The 27383-nt window shown below is 47.0% G+C and overlaps 1 protein-coding gene across 4 annotated transcripts in view; it reads left to right on the top strand.

The window, feature by feature from the left end:
• rerg (RAS-like, estrogen-regulated, growth inhibitor) overlaps positions 1-27383 on the top strand; it is a 56588-nt gene that overhangs the window by 21393 nt on the left and 7812 nt on the right. For all 4 annotated transcript variants that reach the window (XM_078419924.1, XM_078419926.1, XM_078419923.1 and 1 more), the window contains exons 3-4: positions 20755-20811; positions 26149-26222. In XM_078419924.1, the coding sequence (XP_078276050.1) occupies positions 20755-20811; positions 26149-26222 (131 nt within the window). The remainder of the gene's footprint in view (positions 1-20754; positions 20812-26148; positions 26223-27383) is intronic.

The following is a 27383-nucleotide window of genomic DNA, read 5'->3' as shown; positions in this document are numbered from 1 at the left end:
ACACCTCCAGATTCAGGGACTGTTTCTTTCCAGCTGTTAAGAAGCAACTGAACCATCCTATCACCAACTAGAGAGCGGACCTGACCTCCCATCTACCTCATTGAAGATCCCAGGACTATCTTTAATCGGACTTCATTGGACTTTATCTTGCACTAAACGTCCCCTTTATCCTGTGTCTGTACACTGTGGAAGACTTGATTATAATCATGTGTCGTCTTACACATCCGCTAACTGGATAGCACGAGGCAAAAAGCTTTTCACTGTACCTCGGTACACGTGACAATACTAAACTAAAATAGACTTTGGCCCAACTTGTGCACGCCAACCAACATGCCTCATCTACACTAGTCCCACCTACTCACGTTTGGCCCGTATCCCTTTAAACCTGTCCCATTCGGGATAGACACAAAATACTGGAGTAACTCAGCAGGTCAGGCAGCATCTCTGGAGAAAAGGAAGAATAGGTGACGTTTCAGGTCGGGACCCTTCTTCAGACTGAAAGATGGAAGTGGGGTGGGGCGGGGGGGGACTGGAGGTGAGAGAAGGCCAGAACAAACCAGGGCCGGCTACGGATGACCTCAGGGTTGAGCCCACAATGGCCCATTGTTGGCTGGGCTAACGAAAGGAATACGGAGATGCGAACAGTGGAAATGGTAGAATGACTGGGGAGGGGAGGGAATGCAGGAATTCTTATCCTGGATCATGGACATCCCGGAGTTTTAGGGCTGTATCTCTAAACTAATTAAAGATACAGCACGGCTACAGGCTCTTCGACCCACGAAGTCCGCGTGGCCCAGCGATCAGCTCGTAGACAGCACGATCCTACACACTGGCGACAGTTTACAATTTACAGAAGCCAATTATCCTACAAACCTGTACGTCTTTGGAGTGTGGGAGGAGACCGGAGCACCCGGTCATATGGAGAGCGTGCAAACTCCGTACAGACAGCACTCCCGTTCAGACTCGAGCCTGGGTTCCTGAGGCTGTAAGGTGGCAGCTCTATCGCTGCGGCACCGTGCCGCCCAACCCTGACTCGGACTGAAGATTACATTTGTAAGCCCTGCCCTCATTGACTACTCACTGATTAATTTTGCCAACAACTCTGCTTTGGTGCCCTTTTCCAAGTTTCTAAATTCTTCCCTCACTAGAAATTCCTTCCCGTTTCCCTCCCAAACACTGAATCTAAAGCCTTACCCACCGGCCCACTTACTTTGAGTTGGCAGGACACTGTTCTCGGCCTGATTCAAGTGATGTGCCTCCAGAACTCCAGGGACTAAATTTTGTCTTCTCTATATTAACTTTAATTTATATGCTGTAACTGTAATTCTTTTTTTGCACAATCCACAGGCATTGCCACTTTCATTTCACTGCACATCGTGTATGTGTATGTGACAAATAAACTTGACTTGACTTGAAACAAAGAGAAAGTTCTGAACCAAAACTGAATTCTGAAAAAACATAACTTTAAATCCCTGAATTCTCCGCAGTTTATTTTTAAGTACGGGTTGAAAAACTTTCCATCTGTTATGTTTTGCTAAGGCCTGGGTTTTCTCCCTAATCTATACTTTGAGAAGATTGCACTGAATGGCGGTGGCTTAAGGGGATGGCATTTCTTTGTTGAAGCAACGAGTGTAGAGGTTTGCAAAAAGAGTAGGTGGCTGTCCTTACAACATTAAAAGATGCAGTGTCTGATATCGAGTCATCGCGCACTGGAGAGTTGGTGTACATAATGAACGGAGAAGGCAGAACTGTACAGCACAAGTTCTCAAGTTATAGGAGTGGAATTGGGCCATTCGGCCCATCGAGTCTACTCCGCCATTCAATCATGGCTGATCTCTGCCTCCTAATCCCATTTTCCTGCCTTCCCCCCACAACTCTTGACACCCGTTCTAATCAAGAATTTGTCTATCTCTGCCTTAAAAATATCCACTGACTTGGCCTCCACAGCCCTCTGTGGCAATGAGCTCCACTGGTGAACAGATTCCACAGATCCACAGCATGAGAACAACATTTTGGTCCACAAAATCTGTGCCAGACATGCTGCCATTCCAGGCACCCGCCACCCTCTGTGTAAAACTTGCCCCTTCTTTGTCCCTCTCACTGTTACATTTAGGTAGCCCTTGTGGTAATGCTTTCAAGCTCGCTTTGCGGGGCTGCAAAATTGGACATTTCTTTGAGTTTCGTTTTGAGTTACAGCGTGGAAACGGGCCATTTGGGCCCACCGAATCTTCGCCGACCATCCATCACCCATGCTCAAACTTTCACATCCTACACACTCGGGGCAATTTAGTGAAGCCAATTAACCTAAAAAAGCCGCAAGCCTTTTGGAATGAGGGACGAAACCGGAGCACCCAGAGAAAGCCGACGCGGGCACTGGGAGAACGTACAAACTCCCAAAGACGAACCTGGGTTTCTGGCACTGTAAGGCAGCAACTCCACTGCTGCGTCCTAGACAATAGGTGCAGGAGTAGGCCATTCGGCCCTTTGAGCCAGCACCAGCATTCAATGTGATCATGGCTGATCATTCTCAATCAGTACCCCGTTTCCTCCTTCTCCCCATACCCCCTGACTCCGCTATCCTTAAGAGCTCTATCTAGCTCTCTCTTGAATGCATTCAGAGAATTGGCCTCCACTGCCTTCTGAAGCAGAGAGTTCCACAGATTTACAACTCTCTGACTGAAAAAGCTTTTCCCCATCTCTGTTCTAAATGGCCTACCCCTTATTCTGAAACTGGCCCCTGGTTCTGGACTCCCCCAACATTGGGAACATGCTTCCTGCCTCTAACGTGTCCAACCCCTTAATAATCATATATGTTTCCCTCTCATCCTAAGATCCCCTCTCATCCTTCTAAATTCCAGTGTATACAAGCCTAGTCGCTCCAGTCTTTCAACATACGACAGTCCCGCCATTCCGGGAATTAACCTAGTAAACCTACGCTGCACACCCTCAATAGCAAGAATATCCTTCCTCAAATTTGGAGACCAAAACTGCACACAGTACTCCAGGTGCGGTCTCACTAGGGCCCTGTACAACTGCAGAAGGACCTCTTTGCATATATACACTATACCAAAGAAGGCAGTATTAGGGCACGTGAGGGAGCGCTTGGCCAGAGATGTACTGCTCTGGCTAAAACCTCTCTATCGAACAAGCACGAATGAAACTCTGTCTCATGGTCTAGGTAGCCGACGGTAAAGTTGCCGACGGTGGGGAAAAGGGGTGGGGCAGTGGTACCCCTCATTCTTCTAAACTCCAGCGAGTACAAGGCCCAGAGCCATCTAATGCTCCTTATGTGTTGGGAGATACACAAGAGGCTGGTGTTGAGGCATGCCAGTTTGTTGAGAAAGGAACTGCAGATGCTGATTCATACCGAAGATAGACACAAAGTGCTGGAGTAACTCGATGGTTTAGTTTGTTGTTAGGGTCAGAGAGCGCCACAAACACAAGTATTTGAATACGTGGAGTTATCACCGTTCCGTCTGACGGATGCTTTCAGATCGATTGTACAAGTCTTGATGCTCTTGAATGATTTTCCTGTTAGCATGGAATTAATTATTTGAAAATATTGGGCCTGGGAAGCCAAGAATCTGTGTAAATGGAGTGTGGTGTTGCCAAGGAACTGAATTGATCATTTTTTGTATAACCCAGAACAAAAACTCGGACCTTGTAGATAAACATCTTTGAGGAGGCAGAGTTAGGGCCCCTTTTGATTTTTAGAAGATGCCAATCTCCACAAAGGAAGGATTAGTGGTTGGTCATTCTGCAGTAGTGGGTTCATAATTCTCAGCCAAGCGCTTCTTACCGTGGGTATGTTTCATATGAATGAACTCCCTCACTCTGAGAGTGTTTGAACTATAGAGTAGCTTACACAAAATGACAGAGTGCTCAGCGGGTCAGGCAGCATCTCTGGAGAACGTGGGTAGGTGACGTTTCGGGCCGAGACCCTTCAGTCTGATTGCGGGGGTGGGTGGAAAGCTGGGAGGGAGGAGGGGCAGGACAAAGTGTGGCAGGTAATAGGTGCTTCAAGAACCAGAGGCCATGGGATTAAAGTGGGAGTGCAAGATTTAATAGGAACCCGAGGAGTAACTTTCTCCACACAGGGCGGTGTGTGTATCGATCAGGCTGCCAGAGGATGTAGTTGAGGCAGATACCATAAGCACATGTAAAAGACATTTCGACAGGCACATGAATAGGAAAGGTTTAGAGGAATACGGGCCAAACGCAGGAAGGTGGGACTAGCGTGGATGGGCCATCGTGGTGGAGGAGACGGAGTTTAAGAGGCTTTTAGATAGGCACATGGATACGCAGGGAAAGAGCGGATGTGGATTATGTGCAGGCAGTGTAGTTCATTTTAGTTTCGAGATACAGCATGGGAACGGGTCCTTCGGCCCACCAAGTCCAAGCCGACCATCAGTTGCCCGTTCTCACTAGTTCTAAGTTATCTCACTTTCCCATCCTCTCCCTACACACTAGGGGCTATTTATTGAGGCCAATTAACCTACAAACCCGCACGTCTTTGGGATGTGGGAGGAAACCGGAGCACCCGGAGAAAACCCATGCGGTCACAAGTAGAACGTGCGAACTCCACACGCAGACAGGGCCCGAGGTCAGGATCGAACCCTGGTCACTGGCGCTGTGACCCAGCGGCTCTACCCGCTGTGCCACCTGACCACTGTCATAAAGTCGTACAGCGCAGAACCAAGTCCTTCTGCCCAACTTGCCCATGCCAACCACGGTGGCGCAGCGGTAGAGTTGCTGCCTTACAGCGAATGCAGCGCCGGAGACTCAGGTTCGATCCTGACTGCGGGCGTCGTCTGTACGGAGTTTGTACGTTCTCCCCGTGACCTGCGTGGGTTTTCTCCGAGATCTTCGGTTTCCTCCCACACTCCAAAGACGTACAGGTATGTAGGTTAATTGACTGGGTAATATGTAAAAATTGTCCCTAGTGTGTGTAGAATAGTGTTAACGTGCGGGGATCGCTGGGCGGCGCGGACTCGGTGGATCGAAGGGCCTGTTTCCGCGCTGTATCTCTAAATCTAAAAAAATCTAAAGATGCCCCACCTACACTAGTCCCATGTTTGGTCCATATCCCTTCTAAACCTTTCCTATCCATGTTTAAAACACAACTTGTAGCTGGGAATCTGTGGGCCTCACCACTGTGTAGTTTGCCACCCTGTCACTTTCTATAAATAAAAAGGAAAAGCATTTTTTAAAGCTGAGTGAACTCTAAACCCATTTCTTAACCACTGACTCAGAAGTTTATTGAAGTTTCTAAACTCAGTCTGAGGAATATAGGAGAGGGAACCAATATAATCATCGCGCTGGTCTGGGAGAGAAAAAACATTTAATTAAAGCAAGCCACCAGTCCCTTAATCTCAGGTCTGCCTGGGCACCCACATTTGAAAAACCAAAATAGAAAACCAATATAACTATTCCTGTGAGAAGTTGTATATTTTTGTCAGTGGGCGTGGACCTTTCTAAGATCAGGGTAACGTGTTAAGAGAGGTTATTTATTTTAACTAGGGAGTGATGGGAACAGTCATTATTGGAACTAAATATTTGCTTTGGTTGGGAATAGACGATCCATCGCAGGTGCTGACCTCCCCACCATCGAAGGGATCTATAAAAGGCGCTGCCACAAAATGGCGGCCAGCATCATCAAGGACCCACACCACCCTGGCCACGTTCTCATCTCGCTCCTGCCATCGGGAAGAAGGTACAGGAGTCTGAAAACCGTGACCCCCAGGTCCAGGAGCAGCTTCTTAGACAATAGACAATAGGTGCAGGAGGAGGCCATTGGCCCTTCGAGCCAGCATCGCCATTCAATGTGATCATGGCTGATCATTCTCAATCAGTACCTCGTTCCTGCCTTCTCCCCATACCCCCTGACTCCGCTATCCTTAAGAGCTCTATCCAGCTCTCTCTTGAATGCATTCGCAAAAACCAATAGGCCCTTGAACAGTGCAAACACCAACTAAGCTACAAAGGGCGATAGGTGGTGTTCTTGGGTCGGCGTCCTTCAGACCATTTTTAGTGGGATAGGATGACATGAAGGCATGTGGTCATGAGTTCAGTGGGGCAGGAGCAGGCAGCAACAATACGTCTGCCAGGGCAGTCCTGTTTGTGGACTTTGGGGAGGAGGTAGAAGTGGGAAATATGGGGAAGGAAAAGGTTGGAGGCTGTGGAGGGCAGATCGTCAGAGGTGATGAGATCAGCAACAGTCTGGGAGATGATGGCCTGGTGTTCGTCTTTGAGGTCGGTCAAGGGCTGGGTACGTGGAGGTGTCCGAGAGCTGTCTCCTTGTTTCGTCCCCTGTCCATGTTCTGCAAAGATGCTGTCAGACTCACTGAGTTACTGCAGCACTTAGTGTACATTTCTGTAAACCAGCATCTGCAGTTCCTAGTTTCCACAAACTACGGACTTTCTTGGTTGTGTTTGGGACTTTGGCCTTTTGTTTTGTGCTATTATTGTTTTCCTTAATTCATTGACCTCTCTCTGGTTCATTGTGTTATCTATGTGTATTGTGTTGACTGGCCTGTTATGCTGCTGCAAGTAAGAAACTCATTGTTCTGTTTTCAGTGCATTAGTAGTTGTACAGGGCATTGGTGAGACCACACCTGGAGTATTGCGTACAGTTTTGGTCTCCTAATCTGAGGAAAGACATTCTTGCCATAGAGGGAGTACAGAGAAGCTTCACCAGATTGATCCCTGGGATGGCAGGACTTTCATATGAAGAAAGACTGGATAGACTCGGCTTATACTCGCTGGAATTTAGAAGATTGAGGGGAGATCTTATAGAAACTTACAAAATTCTTAAGGGATTGGACAGGCTAGATGCAGGAAGATTGTTCCCGATGTTGGGGAAGTCCAGAACAAGGGGTCACAATTTAAGGATAAGGGGGAAGTCTTTTAGGACCGAGATGAGAACGTTTTTTTTCACACAGAGAGTGGTGAATCTGTGGAATTCTCTGCCACAGAAGGTAGTTGAGGCCAGTTCATTGGCTATATTTAAGAGGGAGTTAGATGTGGCCCTTGTGGCTAAAGGGATCAGGGGGTATGGAGAGAAGGCAGGAACGGGATACTGAGTTGGATGATCAGCCATGATCATATTCAATGGCGGTGCAGGCTCGAAGGGCCGAATGGCCTACTCATGCACCTATTTTCTATGTTTCTATATGACAATTGAAACCCTCTTGACTCGTGATTTTCCATTCATGTGCTTGCCGCCAAATCCCCGATGCAGCAACTGGGCAAAATTGGGACGAGTTAATAATCTTCTTTTCTGTATTGACCGCAGCGAGGTTTTAAGGATTCAATTATTTTTAGAATTGAATGCAACCGTCCGATATATTTGAAGCTGATTTTACAATAATGGACAGATTTCCGTAAGCCCATTCCATCTGGCATCAAACACCTGCTTGTGAAAATATTTACACTGACCTTTGGAAGATTAAAATCCAGAGCTTCCCATCCGTTGTGGAACTTGGGGTGGGCCGTTCTGGTTAAACACCTTATTTTGCACTGTGGTCATTTGCACGGTGGAAGAATAAATGTAATGCTACACTTATTTAGTTGAGAGCCCCTGCCGCACAGGGGCATGGGTCAGAGTTAGTACTGGAACACTCTCTTTTCAATCCCGTAAGAAATTGCAGAGAGTTGTGGTTGCAGCCCAGTCCATCGCCCCTCTGTCCTCAGGCTTCTGAACGGTCCTTCCATAAGCTAGGGCACTGTCCAATTCACCTCTACCCCATTGGACTTTGTCTATGGAACTGGTGCACTACAATGCTGAGAACTACCTTCTGCGCTCTGTATCTTCACCTTTGCTGGATAGAACTCTTAAGGATAGCGGAGTCAGGGGGTTTGGGGAGAAGGCAGGAACGGGGTACTGATTGAGAATGATCAGCCATGATCACATTGAATGGCGGTGCTGGCTCGAAGGGCCGAATGGCCCCCTCCTGCACCTATTGTCTATTGCTCTACTTTTTTTTTGTTTAGTTTAGCTTAGAGGTACAGGCCTTTTCGCCCACCGAGTCTGCGCCGACCAGCGATCTCCGTACATCAGCACTAATCTACACGCACCAGGGACAATTTACAATTGAACCAAGCCAATTAACTTACAAACCTGCATGTCTTTGGAGTGTGGGATGAAACCGGAGATCCCGGAGAAAACCCACGCAGGTCATGAGGAGAACGTACAAACTCCATACAGTGTGCACCCGTAGTCAGGATCAAACCCGTCTCTGGAGCTGTAAGGCTTTATGAGGATGTTGCCAGGACTAGAGGGTGTGAGCTATAGGGAGAGGTTGAGTAGGCTGGGTCTCTATTCCCTGGAGCGCAGGAGGATGAGGAGAGATCTTGTAGAGGTATGCAAAATCATGAGAGGAATAGATCGGGTAGATGCACAAAGTCTTTTACCTAGAGTAGGGGAATCGAGGACCAGAGGACATAGGTTCAAGGTGAAGGGGAAAAGATTTAATAGGAATCTGAGGGGGTAACTTTTTCACACAGAGAGTGGTGGGTGTATGGAACAAGCTGCCAGAAGAGGTAGTTGAAGCTGGGACTATCCCATCGTTGTAAGAAACAGTTGGACAGGTATATGGATAGGACAGGTTTGGAGGGTTATGGACCAAGTGTAGGCAAGTGAGACTAGTGTAGCTGGGACATTGTTGGGCGAGTTGGGCCGAAGGGCCTGTTTCCACACTGTTATAACTCTATGACTCCATGGGTCGAATTTGCCACCTGCGGCTGGGGCTCTGGAACTCTGGCCTGGCCAGAGCTGGCAGATCCATTCCCATATCCGACTTCCGTGGCTGACCTTGCCCCCCCCCCCCCGAGGCCATGACCACCGTTCTGGCAAAACGGATAATATGGCAAGGCTCTTGAGCCAAGGGTGCCAGAACATCTGTGGTGGACCTGTATTATTCCATCGAAACATTCTAATAAGCGTAGGTATTTATGAATCGCTTTTTTGTGTAAAGCAATAACATATCTCCTGAAGTCCCATTATTGTTGCAGAAGTCATCATCTTGGCTAATGAACACACAGCGAGGTGCCACAAGCAATAATGTGGAAGCTAATTGGATCATATGCTTCTTGCAGTTTTTGAGGAATTAAATGTTTGCCGAGATGTTGGGAAGGTTCCTTTGCCAATTGAATTGATTGAAAGATGCAGCATGGAAACATGAAAGCTTGGAAATATCTGTCTACCAATGTGTCCATGGCAACAGTTTGTAAATCAGAGAGTCCTCTGTTACAGAGCTGTTCATAAGTTAATGTGATAGGAGCAGAATTAGGCCATTCGGCCCAACAAGTCTACTCTGCCATTCAATCATGGCTGATCTATCTCTTCCTCCTAACCCCATTCTCCTCCCCATGACCCCTAACACCTGTACTAATCAAGAACCTATCAATCTCTGCCTTAAAAATATCCATTGACAACCTCCACAGCCTTCTGTGGCAATGAGTTGCACAGATTCACCACACTCTGACTAAAGAAGTTCCTCCTCATCTCCTTCCTTTAATTCTTGAGGCTATGACCTCCCGCTAGTGGAAACATCACACCGACTCTGTCCACGCCTTCCACTGTTCGGGATGACCCATGACAAGACCCCTCGGATCATTCTCCAGATCCTCTTTGCAAATCACACTCTGCAAAGAAGTGGGCAACCTAACCTCTCTGTCGCAGCGGAGCAGGAAGGATCTGACTAGGTGGGCCCCACCTCACTGCCAGCCAAGCCAGGTCTCTGCCTGCGCTTGTTGGCGATGTGGCCTTTCGCTCAGTCGCTTGCCTATTGACTTGGGAAACAAATACCGTAAGACTGCGTACATGGCAACGCAAGTGAATTCTGATTCAGATCAATCGGTGACTCGGCCTCCCTTTGTGAAACGGGTTCAGAAAAATGCAGTTCTGCCCAAACAGTACAAAGATAATCTTGCAGTGCTTCAAGGTGAATAGGTACTCTGGTCTCTGTTGCTGAATGGGAATTGTTCATTGAGTGAAGGCAGTGGCTTCTCAGAGCATCATGATCGAGCTGCTGAATGAATGAGGGTGCTATATAAAGAATGAGTGACTTAATGTTTACGGATGGCGGCAGTGTTTGCCCTGGTTGTGCGTCTCCACACAAGACATTAAAGAAGTTTTCATATCTCCGAACCATGGCTCCATTTTAACAAGAGGCGCAAAAACTACATTTTTCTTATCCATTAATGTCTCTGCAGTGCCAAGCTCTTTAGTTTTAGGTTTAGTTCATTATCGTGTGTATCGAGGTGCATGCTACATGTGAAAAGCTTTTTTTTGCATGCTATCCAGTCAGTGAAAATACTATGCAAGATTACAATCAAGCCGTCTACAGGGTAAAAGGTATAATGTTTAGATTTAGTCCAGTAAAGTCCGATTAAAGATAGTCCGAGGGTCTCCAATGAGGTAGATGGTAGGTCAGGACCACTCTCTAGTTGTTGTTAGGATGGTTCAGTTACCTGATAACAGCTGGGAAGAAACTGTTCCTGAATCTGGAGGTGTACGTTTTCACGCTTCTTACACAGATTTAGCTTAGTTTAGAGATACAGCACAGAAACAGGCCCTTTGGCCCATCTTGTCCGCGCCGACCAGCGATCACCCGTTCACACTGGTTCTATGTTATCCCACTTTCTCATCTGCTCTCTACACACCAGAGGCGATTTACAGAGGGCTAATTAACCTACTTATCGAAACGTATGATTATTAAGGGGTTGGACACGTTAGAGGCAGGAAACATGTTCCCAATGTTGGGGGAGTCCAGAACCAGGGGCCACAGTTTAAGAATAAGGGGTAGGCCATTTAGAACGGAGATGACGAAAAACTTTTTCAGTCAGAGAGTTGTGAATCTGTGGAATTCTCTGCCTCAGAAGGCAGTGGAGGCCAATTCTCTGAATGCATTCAAGAGAGAGCTGGATAGAGCTCTTAAGGATAGCGGAGTCAGGGGGTATGGGGAGAAGGCAGGAACGGGGTACTGATTGAGAATGATCAACCATGATCACATTGAATGGCTGTGCTGGCTCGAAGGGCCGAATGGCCTCCTCCTGCACCTATTGTCTATTGTCTACAGATCCTTGTGAAGTGGGAGGAAACCAGAGCACCTGAAGGAAACCTACATAGTGTCAGGGAGAACATGCAAACTCCACACAGACAGCCCCTGAGGTCAGGATCGAACCTGGGTCTCTGGCACTTTAAGGCAGCTGCATCTATCAGCTGCACCCCTGCACCGCCTTGAAAAAAAGATTGCACTTGTATTTTTCAAGTACATTATATAGGCCTAACCTGTAAAACTTCCGAAAAGCTTTCTGAAAATCCTTCCAAAAGGACATGCTGGCCAATGGTTGTCCAGTGGAGACTGTGTTTGAGCTATCTGCTCAGACTATGCATTAAAAAAAAAGACACAAAGTGCTGGAGTAACTCAGCGGGTCAGCCAGCATCTCTGGAGAACATGGATCGGTGACGCTTTGTGTCGGGACCATTCGGACTGACAATCAGACTGATCGTAACCCGGCCCCCAAAATGTCACCTATCCAAGGTTGTCCAGAGAAGCTGCCTGACCCGCTGAGTTACTCCAGTACTTTATGTCTTTCTTTGTAAACCAGCGTCCGCAGTTCCTTGTGCCTACATTTCTCCGCAGATAATTGACAATGACAGTGTTGGGAATGAATCGTGTCCTTCGGCAGTTGTGCGGCTGATCCCTATCAGTTGTGACGGCCGCAATCAGACATCGCTTTCAGTCTCCGTTGACCGTCCTCCTGGATTATTGGTTTCATCATAAACTATGTGAATCCTGATTACATTCATAAACACTCCTGCCGTTAGTTGTGAACAATGTAGGTGTCGTCACAACACGGTAACCGGGATGCTGAGGCACTAAAGTATTGGATTTGATCATTCGTCTTTATCACCACACTTTAATGACTGTTTTCCTTCCCCTGCTAAGAAGCTGCTAGGTTCAAGACAATTGGATGAGGATTATTCACAAAGTGCTGGAGTAATTCAGCAGGTCGGGCAGCATCTCGGGAGAGAAGGAATGGGTGACGTTTCGGGTCGAGGACCCGAAGGACCCGAAGGGTCTCGACCCGAAACGCCACCCATTCCTTCTCTTCCCAAGATGCTGCCCGACCTGCTGAGTTACTCCAGCATTTTGTGAATAAATACCTTCGATTTGTACCAGCATCTGCAGTTATTTTCTTATACTCTGTACATTCATTCACCGTATCTATTCCCCTCATGATTTTATACAAGATCACCCCATAGCCTCCTGCACTCTAAATCCTTCTGCAATTTTACTGACACATATCATATATCATATCATATATATACAGCCGGAAACAGGCCTTTTCGGCCCTCCAAGTCCATGCCGCCCAGTGATCCCTGTACATTAACATCTGTAAAATAAATTTGGGAGTGTTAACGATAAGGAACTTAAGATTCTGGCTTACCAAGGAAAGGCACAGAAAATGCTGGAGTAACTCAGCGGGTCAGGCAGCATCTCTGGAGAACATGGATAGGTGATATTTCAGGTTCGGGACCCTTCCTCAGACTGGGAATGTCTGATTTGGGAATTTCTGATTTTAGTCACTGTTCCAGCTGTTTCTCCAGAGGTTGATTGAGTCCGTCTTGCCAAACATACTGCTTTTGTTCTTTCCAAATTAACACAATGACATGCTGGATGTCTTATTTGACCAAAGTATTTAGCAAGCAAAATATATATCGGTTACAGAGTCAGATTTTTTTTTTACATTTGGATTTAGATTTAGAGATACAGCGCAGAAACGGCCCACCGGGTCCGCGCCGCCCAGCGATCCCCGCACATTAACACTATCCTACACACCCTAGGGACAATTTTTACATTTGCCCAGCCAATTAACCTACATACCTGTACGTCTTTGGAGTGTGGGAGGAAACCGAAGATCTCGGAGAAAACCCACGCAGGTCACAGGGAGAACGTACAAACTCCATACAGACGGCGCCCGTAGTCAGGATCGAACCTGAGTCTCCGGCGCTGCATTCGCTGTAAGGCAGCAACTCTACCGCTGAGCCACCGTGCCTCCCCTTATAATCCATATTTGAGGATCGCAGGAGGCTCGTATGGAAACGTATCAAATCATGAGGGGAATAGACAAGGTGAATGCACGGTGGATTTATGAGCTGCAGAAACCTAGCCATTACTTTCATTTGAAGCAGAGATTGACAGATATCTGGTTATGAAAAGGATGTAGGGACAGTGCACGGGCATGGTGCTCGGGTGAAAGATTAGTTGTGGGAGCCGGGGGAATGTCATTAAGCTGGAAATGGTACAGAGGATTTACAAGGATGTTGCCAGAGGTCGAGGGCGTGAGCGACAGGGAAAAGTTGGGAAGGCTAGTATTCCTTGGATTCAGGAGTGATCTTATGGACGTGTACAATGAGGGGAATAGATAGGGTGAATGCACAGAGTCTTTTGTCCAGAGTTGGGGAATCGAGAACCATAGACATAGATTTAAGGTGAGAGATGCAAGATTTAATAGGAACCTGAGGGGCAACCTTTTGCACACAGAGGGTGGTGGGAATATGGAACGAGTGGCCCGAGGAGGGAGTTGAGGCAGGTACTATCACAACAGTTAAAAGGCACTTGGACAGGTACATGGACAGGAAAGGTTTAGAGAGATACTAAACCAAGTGGACCTGTTAGGCCCAAACCTCTCCTGCATTGGTGCAGCATCCTTTCCCTCCCCACCTTCCCCCCTCCATTCCCTCCCACTCCCCTCACCCCCACCTCCCTCCCCCTCCCCAATTCCCCTCCCCCCCACTCCATCCCCTTCAACTCCCCCCCTCCTCAACTCCCCCCTCCTCCCTCCCTCCCTAGGAGATAGATTTAAACATTAAAATGTGAATAACTTTCAAAATATAACACTGATTTCAATGAAACGTCTTCCATTAGCACCAAAGGGATGACGGTGAGTAAGGTGGGCCTAAAATTGTCGCGCTATCGTGTACCGTTTTGGCTGTAGTTCAGGAACAAACAAACTAACAAACGAGAGTTTTAGTATATAGATCGACCAAATGTGACGAGCTTAGATGGGGTATCTCGGTCGACATGGACAAGTTGGGTCGAAGGGCCACTGTGCTTGTTCTATGACTCTGATTCTATCCACACTTCACACACTTTATTATCGTTCTTCAATAGGAACTTGGTTGCCGATGGATAGAATGGGAAAATAAAAAGTGGGGAGTGGTATTCAGCCTGGAAAGATTGGGGAGGGGGAAGTGAGTGTGACCTGGGTGCTGGGAAGAGGAGGAATTGCCCTGAGGTACGTGACGTATTTGTGGAAGAGATAAATGATCCTGGAATATCACTCTTTAACAGGTCGAGTCAGTGACAGGATATAAATTTAACTTGGTGGAGAAACAAATTTGAAACAGATGAGTTATAAACTAGAAATTCTTTGCACAGAGAGTGATGTATGTTGGAAATGATGTACCCATTCATTTTCAAAGACAGCGGGCACATTCATAACACTGTTGGCTATCGAGATTGGGTGAGTTACGACAAACCTGAAGGAACAAATGGGTTTTCTCAAACTTAATGTACGAGTGATTGAAAATACAGAGTGAAAACAGGCCCTTCGGCCCATCAAGTCAATGCCAACCATCCATCACCCGTTCACACTGGTTCCATGTTATCCCACTTTTCCATCCACTCCCTACACACCAGTGGCAATTTACAGAGGGCCAATTAACCTACAAACCAGCACGTCTTTTGGGTGCGGGAGGAAACCGGAGCAACCGGTGGAAACCCAGGCGGTCACAGGTAGAACGTGCAAACTCCACACACAGACAGAACCCGAGGTCAGGATCGGACCCAGGTCTCTGGTGCTCAGAGGCGTTACCAGCTGCGCCACCGTGCTGCCCATGACCTATTCATACTGTAACAGATGCCAGAATGGCCACTGAAAGTCAGAGGGACGATTGACAGTACGATTAACACTGATCATGTTCCGGGCCAGTTAAACTGCTCATAACTTGCTATTGTGTTTTCTTTTGCTTTGCTCTCTTGTCCAAAATACATATCTAAATGTTCTCACCGCACAGCAATAATTCTCTAGCGTATTGGCAGAGTTGGCTTGATCTTTCTCGTGAAGTTATAATTCTACGGTGTAGGCAGGTCATTTGTAGTCTCTTTTTCAAGCCCATCCACAGGCCGCTGACAGATGAGGCCAGGCTCACCAGAGTCAGTCTGACTTTCAACTTTGACCCAGAAGACTGAACGCATAACTCTTACATAAGCTAACGGTTTTCGTAAGTAGACGCACCGAGTCTCTTGCCCTGAGTAGGGGAATCGAGAATCAGAGGACGTAGGTTTAAGGTGAGAGGGAGAAGATTTAATGGAAACTTGTTTTTAACACAGTGGATGGTGGGTGTACGGAATGAGGTGCCGAAGGAGGTAGTTGAGGCAGGGACTATTGCAACATTTAAGAAACATTTAGATAGGTACATTGATAGGAAAGGTTTAGTGGGAGATATGGGCCAAATGCAGGTAGGTGGCACCTGTGAAGGTGGGGCATGCTGGTCAGTGTGGGCAAGTTGGGCCAAAGGGTCTGTTTCTACACTATGAATCTGGCAGAAAATGATGGCAGTGTTCTGCACATCAAGCAACATCTGTAGAAAGAGGAACAGGAGATTGTCTATGGACTGTGACTTTGGTTGCACTCCAGACTTTACTTTATATTATTATAATGATTACTGGAAACAGCACAGCACAGAAATAGACCCATTGGCCCACATTGTCTATGCTGAATTTCTTGCCAGATTAAACTGATGTCCTCTGCCTGACGTGATCCCTATCCCTCCATTCCCAGCATATCCATGCACTTATTTAAAAGTCTCTTTAGTGCCACTCTGGTCTCTGCCTCCACCACCACCTCTGCCAGCGTGTTCCAGGCACCCACCGCCCTTTGTGTAGAAAGGCTTGCTCTGCGCATCTCCTTTAAACTTTGCCCCTCTCACCTTAAAGCTGTGCCCTCTAGTCTTTGCCATTTCCATCTTGCGCAGAAAAAGGTTCTGACTGTCTACCCTATCTACGCCAAGGTTATTAATTTGTTGAGCAAAACGCGCAAAGTGCTGGAGTAACTTGACGGGTCGGGTAGCACTTGTGGAAGGAATGAATAAGCGAGTTGGCATCCTTCTTCAAACCTGGCCCAAAACATTGTCTCTAATCATGTGCCATCGCAACAGGAATATGGGCCAAAGCTCAGGCAGGTGAGACTAGTGTCGATGGGACATGTTGGTGGGCGTGGGCAAGTTGGGCCGGGCTGGGCCTGTTTCCACTCTGTGTGGCCCTACGAGTGGTGGCAGGGTTGGTGAGACCACCAGGGCCAATTGTTGCAGGCGTAGGGGGCGTGAGTCAGGACCCCAAGTGTAATGCCGGGGCATCAGTCTCGACAACGAGCAGCGTCCTGTTGTGTGGCAAAAGGCAAAGTGCTGGAGGAACTCAGCGGGTCAGGCAGCATCGGTGGAGGGAATAGATAGCAAGTGAAAGGTGTCACAGGAGAATGTTGAGGTGAGGGCAAGGTTCGCCAGGGGGAGGAGAGGGGGGAGCCAGATGGTCTATTCCCAAAACGTCGCCAGTCCATTCCCTTCCCAGATGCTGCCTGGTCCGCCGAGTTCCTCCCACACTTTATGTTCTGCTCAAGATTCCAGCATCTGCAGTTCCTTGTGTCTCCATTGACATTTTGTGGTTGTGGAGAGCTGGGAGTGACATTGGCTTGGAGTGGGACTGGCATTTTGTGGTGTGTTGGTCGGATGGGTCGATGGTATCGTATCTGCCACGGCATTTTGTGTGTGTGTGTGTGTGTGTGTGGTGGGTGACTTATTTTGGTGGGATAAATAGAGAGTGAAACTGCCCCTCAATGGAGCACAGCGCGAGGACTGAGAGTCACCGATTGAAGGTGCTAATAATACAATGGATACAAAAGAGACTGGAAATTCTTAAATGAAACACAAAGTGCTGGAGGGACTCGGAGGGTCAGGCAGCTTCTGTGGAGGACGTGGATAGGCGACCTTTCAGACTGGGACCCTTCTGCTGGTAATAATTCACGAAGGAGAGAAGGAACGGCTGTTGAACACAATGGTTATGATCTGGAATGTGCTGTCTCATTGTCAAGCCTTACAAAAGGGAATGCAATCAGTGGGTAGAGCTGCTGCCTCACAGCGTCAAAGTCCCGGGTTCGATCCTGCCCTCGGGTGCTGCCTGTCTTAGATTTTAGATTTAGATTTGGAGATACAGTGCGGAAACAGGCCCTTCGGCCCACCGAGTCTGCGCTGCCCAGCGATCCCCGCACACTAACACTATCCTACACCCACTAGGGACAATTTTTACATTTACCCAGTCAATTAACCTACAAAGCTGTACGTCTTTGGAGTGTGGGAGGAAACCGAAGATCTCGGAGAAAACCCACGCAGGTCACGGGGAGAACGTACAAACTCCGTAGTCTACCGTGGTCAGGATCGAACCTGAGTCTCCGGCGCTGCATTCGCTGTAAGGCAGCAACTCTACCGCTGCGCCACCTGTGACCACGTGAAGTACCTCCGGGTGCTCTGATTTCCTCCCACGCCCTAAATACAAGCAAGTTTGAAGGTTAATCGGCCCTCTGTAAATTGCCCCTGGTGTGTAGGGAGTGGATGAGAAAATGGGATGACATGGAATTAGTGTGAACGGGTGATTGATGGTTGGTGTGGGCCGAAGGGCCTGTTTTCATGCTGTATCTTTGTCTGATATCCCAGTAAATCTTCTCTGCACTCTTTCCTGCTTTAACGACATCCTTCCTACAGCAGGGTTGAAACAAAACCCAGACGTGTGTGTGTTCATAGCCAAGACTGTCAGGGCGTCGTGAACACATGGAATTTTAGAAATATGAATGTTAATGTTAATGTAATAACAACAGCTATTGATTATAAATTGTTATTCTGGGTGGTAATATGAACCTGAATTGCACACTTTACCTTAAAACTAATTCATGAACCAGGAAGATGGGGACACAAGGACATATGTTTAAGGTGAGAGGGGAATGATTTTAATAGGAACTTGAGGGGTAAATTTTTCACACAGAGGGTGGTGGGTTTTATAGAACCAGCTCCTAGAGACAGTAGTTGAGGCAGGTACTATCGTAACATTCGGACAGGTACATGGATAGGAAAGATTTAGAGGGATATGAGCCAAATGTGGGCAGGTGGAACTAGTGTAGATGGGGCGTAGGCAATCTGGGCCGAAGGGCCTCTTTTCATACTGTACAACTCTCTACGCGATGAAGAGCAGGCTTGAAGGGCTATGTGACCCTCTGTTTCTATATCTAATGTTTTTAAAGCATATCTTTCACCAGGAGCTTCCAGCTAATGGATAAAGCTCGTAATTTGTGTCATCGAGCACTGGTTATAAATTTAAGTAAATGATCCCTTATCGTTGACTCCCCGCCATCGCTGTCTCTCCGGCTAGAATAATTTTATCAACGCAATTAACTCCTCTCCTCCTTTTGCGTTGCAGTGGACAGCTGTGGTATCTCAAATCTGCCTGTAGAATTATAGCCCACAGCCTCATGTAACAGGGTGGTACGGTGACGCAGCGGTAGAGTTCCTTTTAAGGCGGTGTAATTGTGAGACCACATGGGTTGGTAATACAGATATCTATATACTAAAACGCTCATTTGTTTGTTTGTTTGTTCCTGAACTGCAGCCAAAACGGTGCACGATAGCGCGACAATTTTAGGCCCACCTTACTCACCGTCGTCCCTTTGGTGCTAATGGAAGACGTTTCATTGAAATCGGTGTTTAATTTTTTAAGTTATTCACATTTTAAAGTTTAAATCTATCTCCTCGGGAGGGAGGATAAGGAGGGGTGGGGGGGGGGTGGGGAAGAGGGGGAGAGGGAGGGGGAGAGAAAAGGTGGGGAGGAGAGGGTGCTGCACCAATGCAGGAGAGGTTTGGGCCCAACGGGTCCACTTGGTCTATTATTTTGAAAAGCTTGAAAATCTGAACTTAAAGAATCCAACAACACGCCAGCACCAGAGACCCGGGTTCGATCCCGACTACGTGTGCTTGTCTGTAGGAAGTCTGTACGTTCTCCCAGTGACCTGCGTGGGTTTTCTCTGGGAGCTCCGGTTTCCCCCCACACTCCAAAGACGTACAGGTTTGTAGGTTAATTGCCTTGGTACTGTTGTAAATTGTCCCGAGTGTAGGATAGTTTAAGTGAGTGGGGATCGCTGGTCGGTGTGGACTCGGTGGGCGGAAGGGCCTGTCTCCGCGCTGTATCTCTAAACTAAACTCGGATGAATCTACATTCTACAGGAAGGATATTCTTGCTATTGAGGGCGTGCAGCGTACGTTCACTAGGTTAATTCCCGGAATGGCGGGACTGTCGTATGTTGAAAGGCTGGAGCAATTAGGCTTGTATACACTGGAATTTAGAAGGACGAGGGGGGATCTTATTGAAACATATAAGATAATTAGGGGATTGGACACATTAGAGGCAGGAAACATGTTCCCAATGTTGGGGGAGTCCAGAAAAAGGGGCCACAGTTTAAGAATAAGGGGTAGGCCATTTAGAACGGAGATGAGGAAGAACTTTTTCAGTCAGAGAGTGGTGAAGGTGTGGAATTCTCTGCCTCAGAAGGCAGTGGAGGCCAGTTCGCTGGATGCTTTCAAGAGAGAGCTGGATAGAGCTCTTAAGGATAGCGGAGTGAGGGGGTATGGGGAGAAGGCAGGAACGGGGTACTGATTGAGAGTGATCAGCCATGATCGCATTGAATGGCGGTGCTGGCTCGAAGGGCTGAATGGCCTACTCCTGCACCTATTGTCTATTGTCTACATTGTATAATCTCCAAGGTTTTATGGAGCTCATAGTAGTACATCTCTGTTCAAACCAATACGAAATATAAATGTATCATTGATTCTTTCCCTCCTGTCCCATGCCCTGCTAAAATAACTCTTAAGAATCTCAAAGCATGCTCCAAACCATTTTCATAAGGCTAGTTCAACAGGTGTAGCAAGAAATCAGTATGAAGAAGGGTCCTGACCCAAAACGTCACCTATCCATCCATGGTCATCCGTGATGCTGCCTGACCTACTGAGTTTCTCCAACACTTTGTGTGAGGTTTTTTTTGTAAACCAGCATCTGCTACTCCTTGTGACTACACTCTTAAGAATCCATTATTTTGATATTCATCCACAAGTATCTGAGGAAATGTGACTTCTTGATTAAAAATAAAATACAAAGTGTTTTTTTTTCAGTGGGGCACAGGATAGGAGAGTACAGAATCAATGGTAAATTGATATTGCGTATTAGTTCCACCAGAATTATACCTCTCTGATCACCTTGGAACATCCCATAAAACCAATGAGATTATCTTCCTTTAGGAACGACCGTCCTTTAGGAAAAAATGTTTTCCTTTAGGAAGAAGGGTCCCGACCAGAAACGTCACCTATGCATGTTCTCCAGAGATGCTGCCTGAGCCGCTGAGTTACTCCAGCACATTGTGCCTTTTAAAGAGTAATTGATATGTGGAATACACGCATCATCATGTGGGATAGTGGAGCCGAAATTCTTTAATCAATCAAAAGATAAGTGAATGCAGTATCGTTGATACGAGGTGACGTGGTCCTTTTCATTCATACTTATCTGGTGACTGAGCAGATGGTCACACTATTTCCTGTCTGTAACACCATCACCTTTGAAAAGGCACTAACTCATTTCCTTTCCATTACAGCTATCGTGGTCAGGTTTCTCACCAAGAGATTCATCTGGGAATATGATCCTACATTGGGTGAGAACCCTTTATACTGTTTATTAATATTAATGATCTGATCGCTAATCAGGATGTCTAATTGGTAAGATTTGCTTAAAAGACAAATGAGTAAACTAATCTGTAAGCATGATTAATAAGCTTTGCAGATGACACACTAAAGTGGGTGGTATCGATGGTTGTCAAAAATCACAGCAGGATCTTAAAGGGCCTGTCCCACTTAGGCGATTTTTTAGGCGACTGCCGGCGACTGTCAAAGTCATAGCAGATCGCCGAAATTTTCTTTTACCCGACGACAATGACCACGACAATGTCGAGTCAGGTCGAGATTATACCGACTTCGGAAACATTGCAAAATTCCCACGCTGTCAATGCTTCTCCAGCGTCCTAATTTTCGCTGAAATCACTGACAAGTCGGTAAGTAATTGAGAGTTTTGAACTATAACATCTTGCCCGGGTTACTTAAAAACCAAGCTTCACGGTAACAAGGCATAAACTGGATTGACTTCCAGTTTACTAATAGCAGTATTAAGAAATTTAATTTTAAAAGTGGTTAAATGTATTTTTCTGAAAAGTGTGTGGGCATTCTTTGAAAATGTACGGGAGATGCATATCTGGTTTCTGGGTTGCATATCTGGGTTGGGAGCCCACTTTAAATGTGATCGCTGATGACCATAAACATCGTGAAAATTCCCACGCTTACCTGACCGTCAAACTGTCGCCTCCAATCTACCTGTCAAATGGCCTGATGGTAAATAAATTGGTTAAACACAAGTATATTATGGTATCTTGAAATGACTTTACATAGAAGCACATATTATGCACGGTAGCGCAGCGGTAGAGTTGCTGCTTTACAGCGAATGCAGCGCCGGAGACTCAGGTTCGATCCTGACTACGGGTGCTGCACTGTAAGGAGTTTGTACGTTCTCCCCGTGACCTGCGTGGGTTTTCTCCGAGATCTTCGGTTTCCTCCCACACTCCAAAGACGTACAGGTATGTAGGTTAATTGGCTGGGTAAATGTAAAAATTGTCCCTAGTGGGTGTAGGATAGTGTTAATGTGCGGGGATCGCTGGGCGGCACGGACTTGGAGGGCCGAAAAGGCCTGTTTCCGGCTGTATATATATGATATGATATGATTATGTGCTTGTAAATGCATCTAAGAGAAACTAGCAAACCTGGGGACAGCAGGCGACAGCGCCCGCAATAAGCAACGATACCTGGCGACAAGCCAGCTGTCGCCCAGAAATTTCACTCCGGATGATTTCTCAACGACGCGCTGAGATCCACTACGATTCTTGGAAGACTCCTCACGATCATGCCCGCGACACCCGGCGAACTGTCGGCGACCGCCTAGTCGTCGGCAGTCGCCTTAAAATCGCCTAAGTGGCACAGGCCCTTAAATGTAACATAAAGGAACTGCAGATGCTGGTTTATGTCAAAGATTGACACAAAGTGCTGGAGTAACTTAACAGGAGAACATGGGCAGGTGACGTTTTGGGCCGGGACCCTTCTTCACAACGATTGTAGGATCTTTCTTTAGCATGAAGGGTTCCGCTTAACAAGCAGATCTTGATCGGCTGGGTAAGTTGGCCGAGGAATGGCTAATGGAGTTTAGCGCAGATAAGTGCGAGGTGTTACATTTTGGGAGGGGAAACCTGTACAGGAACTTCACAGTGAACGGTAGGGCCCTGGGGAGTGTTGTAGAGCAGAAGGATCAGGGAGTACAGGTACACAGTTCCCTGAAAGTGTCATTGCAGGTAGATAGGGTGGTGAGAAAGACCTTTGGCACGTTGGCCTTCATCAGTCAGGGAATTGAGTATAGACATTGGGACGTTATGCTTGATCACGTTTCCAGCAGCTGCAGCTTCAAGTAGACTTTTTCAAATAGGACACAGGTAGATGACGTCTCAGATTGGCACCCGAATCCTGTGATCTTTGATCCCGACCCTAAACATCAGCTCTCCATGTTCTCCAGAGAGGCTGCCTGACCCCGCTGAGTTACTCCATCATTTATTTTTGTCTTTCTTTGGTATCAACCAGCATCCTCAGTTCCTTGTTACTACATTCAAACCAGTGTGAATGGGTGATCGATGGTCAGCATGGGCTCGGTGAGCCAGAAGGCCTGTTTTTCTTTCAAAATCAAACCCTACAAAGAGTGGCTCTTTCAAAACATTTAGGCTCACGAATCTTAATCATGGCATTCTGGTTAAATATGAGGGATATAGAATCGAATAGCACAGGATAAGAACATTACAGTAGGCACAAGGAGCTGCAGATGCTGATTTACAAAGTGCTGGAGTAACTCAGCGGGTCAGGCAGCATCTCTGGAGAACATGGATAGGTGACGTCTCGGGTTGGGACCGTTCTGCAGACTGTCGGCAATTTGTTAAACATTATTTAAAGAATGGACGTTCCGCGAGAGAACAGCTTAGTTACCCCCCCCAACCAAATCATGCTCATCACAAGACTAGTTGGGTCAGGATCATGTTGGCGAACTGGATGAAACTCAACAATGACTTCACTTCAAAATCTTTTGAAGTTTCAGATGCTGAAGAGAAACAAAAAAAAATGCTTTCATGAAATCCATTCACCTTTCAGTTTTGTCTTGCTGATACATCAATTATCCTCCTGTCTGGGTGACTGGTTTTTCGAATGTTTGGCTGTGGGTTCGGTGGTGCTATAATTAAACTGGACACGGATGAAAGGAATGTGGATCACTGAATAAACGATGCAATCAAAGATAAGCCATTTGTAGGGACTATTCTGATCAGTGTTACAGATCTAAATTTATGACGTGCACGTGCACAGGTTTTGAAGCCGTTATTTCCCATTTAGTTCACTCTTAGATGAGATGAAAGTTGGAGGCCGTCAGGTCCACAGCAATTTATCGACCGTTGTTTAAAATGCAGCCATTGACTTCAAATAGGGAGCACTGCAGGGTGCATTCAGTGCAACAGCCCTGTCAGAAAGGACCACAGTCGAGAGTCCTGTCACCAATGGATACAGAGGGATTAGACTCTCTGTAATAGTCACAGTCATGGAGTCATACATCACCGAAACAGGCCCAGTTCGTCCATGCCGGCCAACATATTGAAGTCAAGTAAGGAAGTGCAGAGTCTGGAATCTTGCACGGAATGCAAAGTGCTGGAGTAACGCAGCGGGCCAGGCATCAACTTTGGAGTACATGGATAGGTGATGTTTTGGGGTCAGCCCAACCTGCCAGGCATTAAGGACTTTTGAAGAGTTCTTGAGCAGCATAAAGAGCTCAGCCCTAATCCTGCCATCGTCAACAATTCAAGTTTAGCGCCGGGAATCAGCAACTTTATACTTGGACACTGTAAAATAGACACTTTATACGTTATTATCACAGGTGACGTGTCAGAGTGAAATTCTTTGCGTTGCATGCCATGCACAAAGTATGCAAAGAGTCGCCAGGTGTAGGGCATCGACAAAGATCATGTCGTCCAAATGGTCCCTCTTCCTTCTCGGCAGCCTTGCGTACTTTGTGGATAGATCTGAGGATCTCTTGTATTGAAAACCGCCATGATGATAATTGGTGAATAGAATGAACCACTAAAGACGATCTCACGTTTGCTGAGAAGTTAGGCTCCTTCTCTGCAACACGTGGTGTGCCGAGACCGAGTTGAATGTCACTGATTTAGTATTTTGAGCTTGCATTGGTTGTGTCTTTGCAGAATAAAGTCAAGATGGCCACAGTTGATACTTAAGATTCTTTAAAAGAGTTCAATTGAGTCGTGGATTGAATATCGAAGGAATGGAGCATTGGAAAGGATATTAGGTTGAGGTTTTTTATTGTCATGCGCAAGACTTTGTTTTGCATGCCATCCAATCAGATTTAGTTTAGTTTAAAGACACAGCGTGGAAACAGGCCCTTCGGCCCATCGAGTACTCGCCGACCAGAGATCCCCGCACACTCACACACCAGGGACAATTTTACATTTATTCCATGCTAATTAACCTACAAACCTGCACGTCCTTGGAGTGTGAGAGGAAACCGAAGATCTCAGAAAAACCCTTGCAGGTCACAGGAAGAATGTATAAACTGCGTACAGACAGCATCCATAATCAGGATCGAACCTGGGTCTCTGGCAATGTAAGGCAGTAGCTCGACTGCTACGCCACTATGCTGCCCATTAGGTATACCATACATAAATACAATCGAGTCATATTTTGATTTTGATTGAAGGCATATTTGATTGAAGGCATATTTGTTCTGATCTGCAGGCTCTAAGACAGACAATTGATAAAAATGTTGCTGGCTTCAGCCAAGCCAGAAAATGTGAAGGGTTGTTGAGCTGCATAAAGAGCCCAGCCCTTGCATCAGCCGTACAATATTGTGAGCTGGAATCAGCTTCTGTATTCTTGGTGAATCCGAAGGTGATATCTCAGCTGGAGTGCAGAGACCACCATTGGCATGCCACCGGGTTCTGAAGGACGGCACGGTGGCGCAGCGGTAGAGTTGCTGCCTTACAGCGAATGCAGCGCCGGAGACTCGGGTTCGATCCTGACTACGGGCGCCGTCTGTACGGAGTTTGTACGTTCTCCCAGTGACCTGCGTGGGTTTTCTCCGAGATCTCCGGTTTCCTCCCACACTCCAAAGACGTACAGGTTTGTAGGTTAATTGGCTGGGCAAAATGTAAAAATTGTCCCTAGTGGGTGTAGGATAGTGTTAGTGGGCAGGGATCGCTGGGCGGCATGGACCCGGTGGGCCGAAGGGCCTGTTTCTGCGCTGTATCCCCCCCCCCAGTAATCCGGACAAAATATCCACCCCCTGGGAAGTTCCCCCCCCCCCCCCCCCCGAAAATGTGGCGCCTGGGCCCAGGTGAGGCGGCTGATCTCGACCTCATAGCTGACCAGCGGCCACCTGCTCTATCCTACACACGAGTGACACTTCACAGAAGCCAATTAACCCACAAACCTCCACGTCTGTGGGAGGAAGCCTGAGCAACCGGAGAAAACCCACACGGCCGCTGTCAGGATTGAACCTGGGTCTCTGGTGCTGTAAGTCAGCAACTGCCACTACGCCACCGTGCCGCCCAAACGCGAGTAAATCTCGAGTTCTGGAGTAGCTCAGCGGGTCAGGCAGCATGTCGTGGGTCGGCGACGTTCGGTCGGGACCTTTCCTCGCTGTTAAAACAGGGTTGTGTGGAGGTTTTGGTCAATTTCCAATGTATTTAAATTCTTGGACTGACCTGATTAAAGATTTATTTTTGAGCAGTTTTTAAGAAATACCAGTTGTTTGGATTTGAGGTCAATTTCTATGTACACTTTGTAACATTGAAGGACTGTGGATACCTGCTCTAATGTAGATTTTTTTTTGTATACAAATTTGCCAGAATCAACCTATCGCCATCAAGCCAGCATCGATGATGAAGTGGTATCCATGGAAATCTTAGATACTGCTGGGCAGGTGAGTTCGATTAATTGAAAGATACAGCATGGGAACAGGCCCTTCGGCCCACAGTGTCCGCCCCGACCGTCATTCACCCGTTCACACTAGCTCGATGTTATCCCACTTTCTCATCCACTCCCTACACACCAGGGGAATTTTACAGAAGGGCCATTAACCTACAAACCCGCACATCTCTGGGAAGTGGGAGGAAACCGGAGCATCCGGAGGAAACCCACGCGGTCGCAGGGAGAATGTGCAAACTCCACACAGGCAGCACCCAAGGTCGGGATCGAATCCGGGTCTCTGGGGTTGTGAGGCCGCGGCTCTACCCGCTGCGCCACCGTGCCGCCCGTTAATGCAAAGTTACTTCAAAGCCCAAGTTCTGAGGTCATTGTTAAACTTGACATTGATTATTTAAACAATTATTTACCGCCTTGATTTTTTCCTTGTACTTTATCCTCTCCACATGCATGCTTGAAAATATACCAGGAAAAGGTGTGGGAACTATGAAATTATTTCTGATGTAATATAATTGGTATAAGATTGTCATCCATTCTTAATCCTTTGCTAAACTGAGCCACACGGTTGTGTTCAGTTTTGCTTTGTTGCCTCCAGTTTTGGTCGCTCTCCTTTCGGAAGGACGCTATTACGCTGGAAAGAGTATGGAGAAGATTTATGAGGATGTTGCCGGGACTCGAGGGCCTGAGCTATAGGGAGAGGATGGACAGGCTAGGATTGTATCTTTGGAGCGCAGGATGATGAGGGGCGATCTTATAGAGTTAGATAAAATCATGAGGTAGGGTGAATGCAGTCTTTTAACCAAGGTTGGGGAATCAAGGACCAGAGGACATGGGTTTAATGTAAGTGGGAAACGATTTAATAGGAACCTGAGGGGCAACAGAGGGTGGTGGGTATATGGATTAATCTGCCGGAGGGAATGGTTGAGGCAGGTACTGTGACAAATTTTAAAGACATGGGTAGGAAAGGTTTAGAGGGATAGTAGACCAAGTGAACCCGTTGGGCCCAAACCTCTCCTGCATTGGTGCAGCACCCTCTCCTCTTCCCCTTCCCACCCTCCCTCTTCCTCCCCCCTCCCTCCTCCTCCCTCCCAAGGAGATAGACAGACTTTAAAATGTGAATAACTTTAAAAATATAACACCAATTTCATTGAAACCTCTT

The sequence above is a fragment of the Rhinoraja longicauda genome, chromosome 23 (genome assembly GCF_053455715.1).
Source record: "Rhinoraja longicauda isolate Sanriku21f chromosome 23, sRhiLon1.1, whole genome shotgun sequence".
NCBI classification, from domain to species: Eukaryota; Metazoa; Chordata; class Chondrichthyes; order Rajiformes; family Arhynchobatidae; genus Rhinoraja; species Rhinoraja longicauda.
Note: the sequence above shows the minus strand (reverse complement) of the source record. Positions and strands in the feature narration are given on the sequence as shown.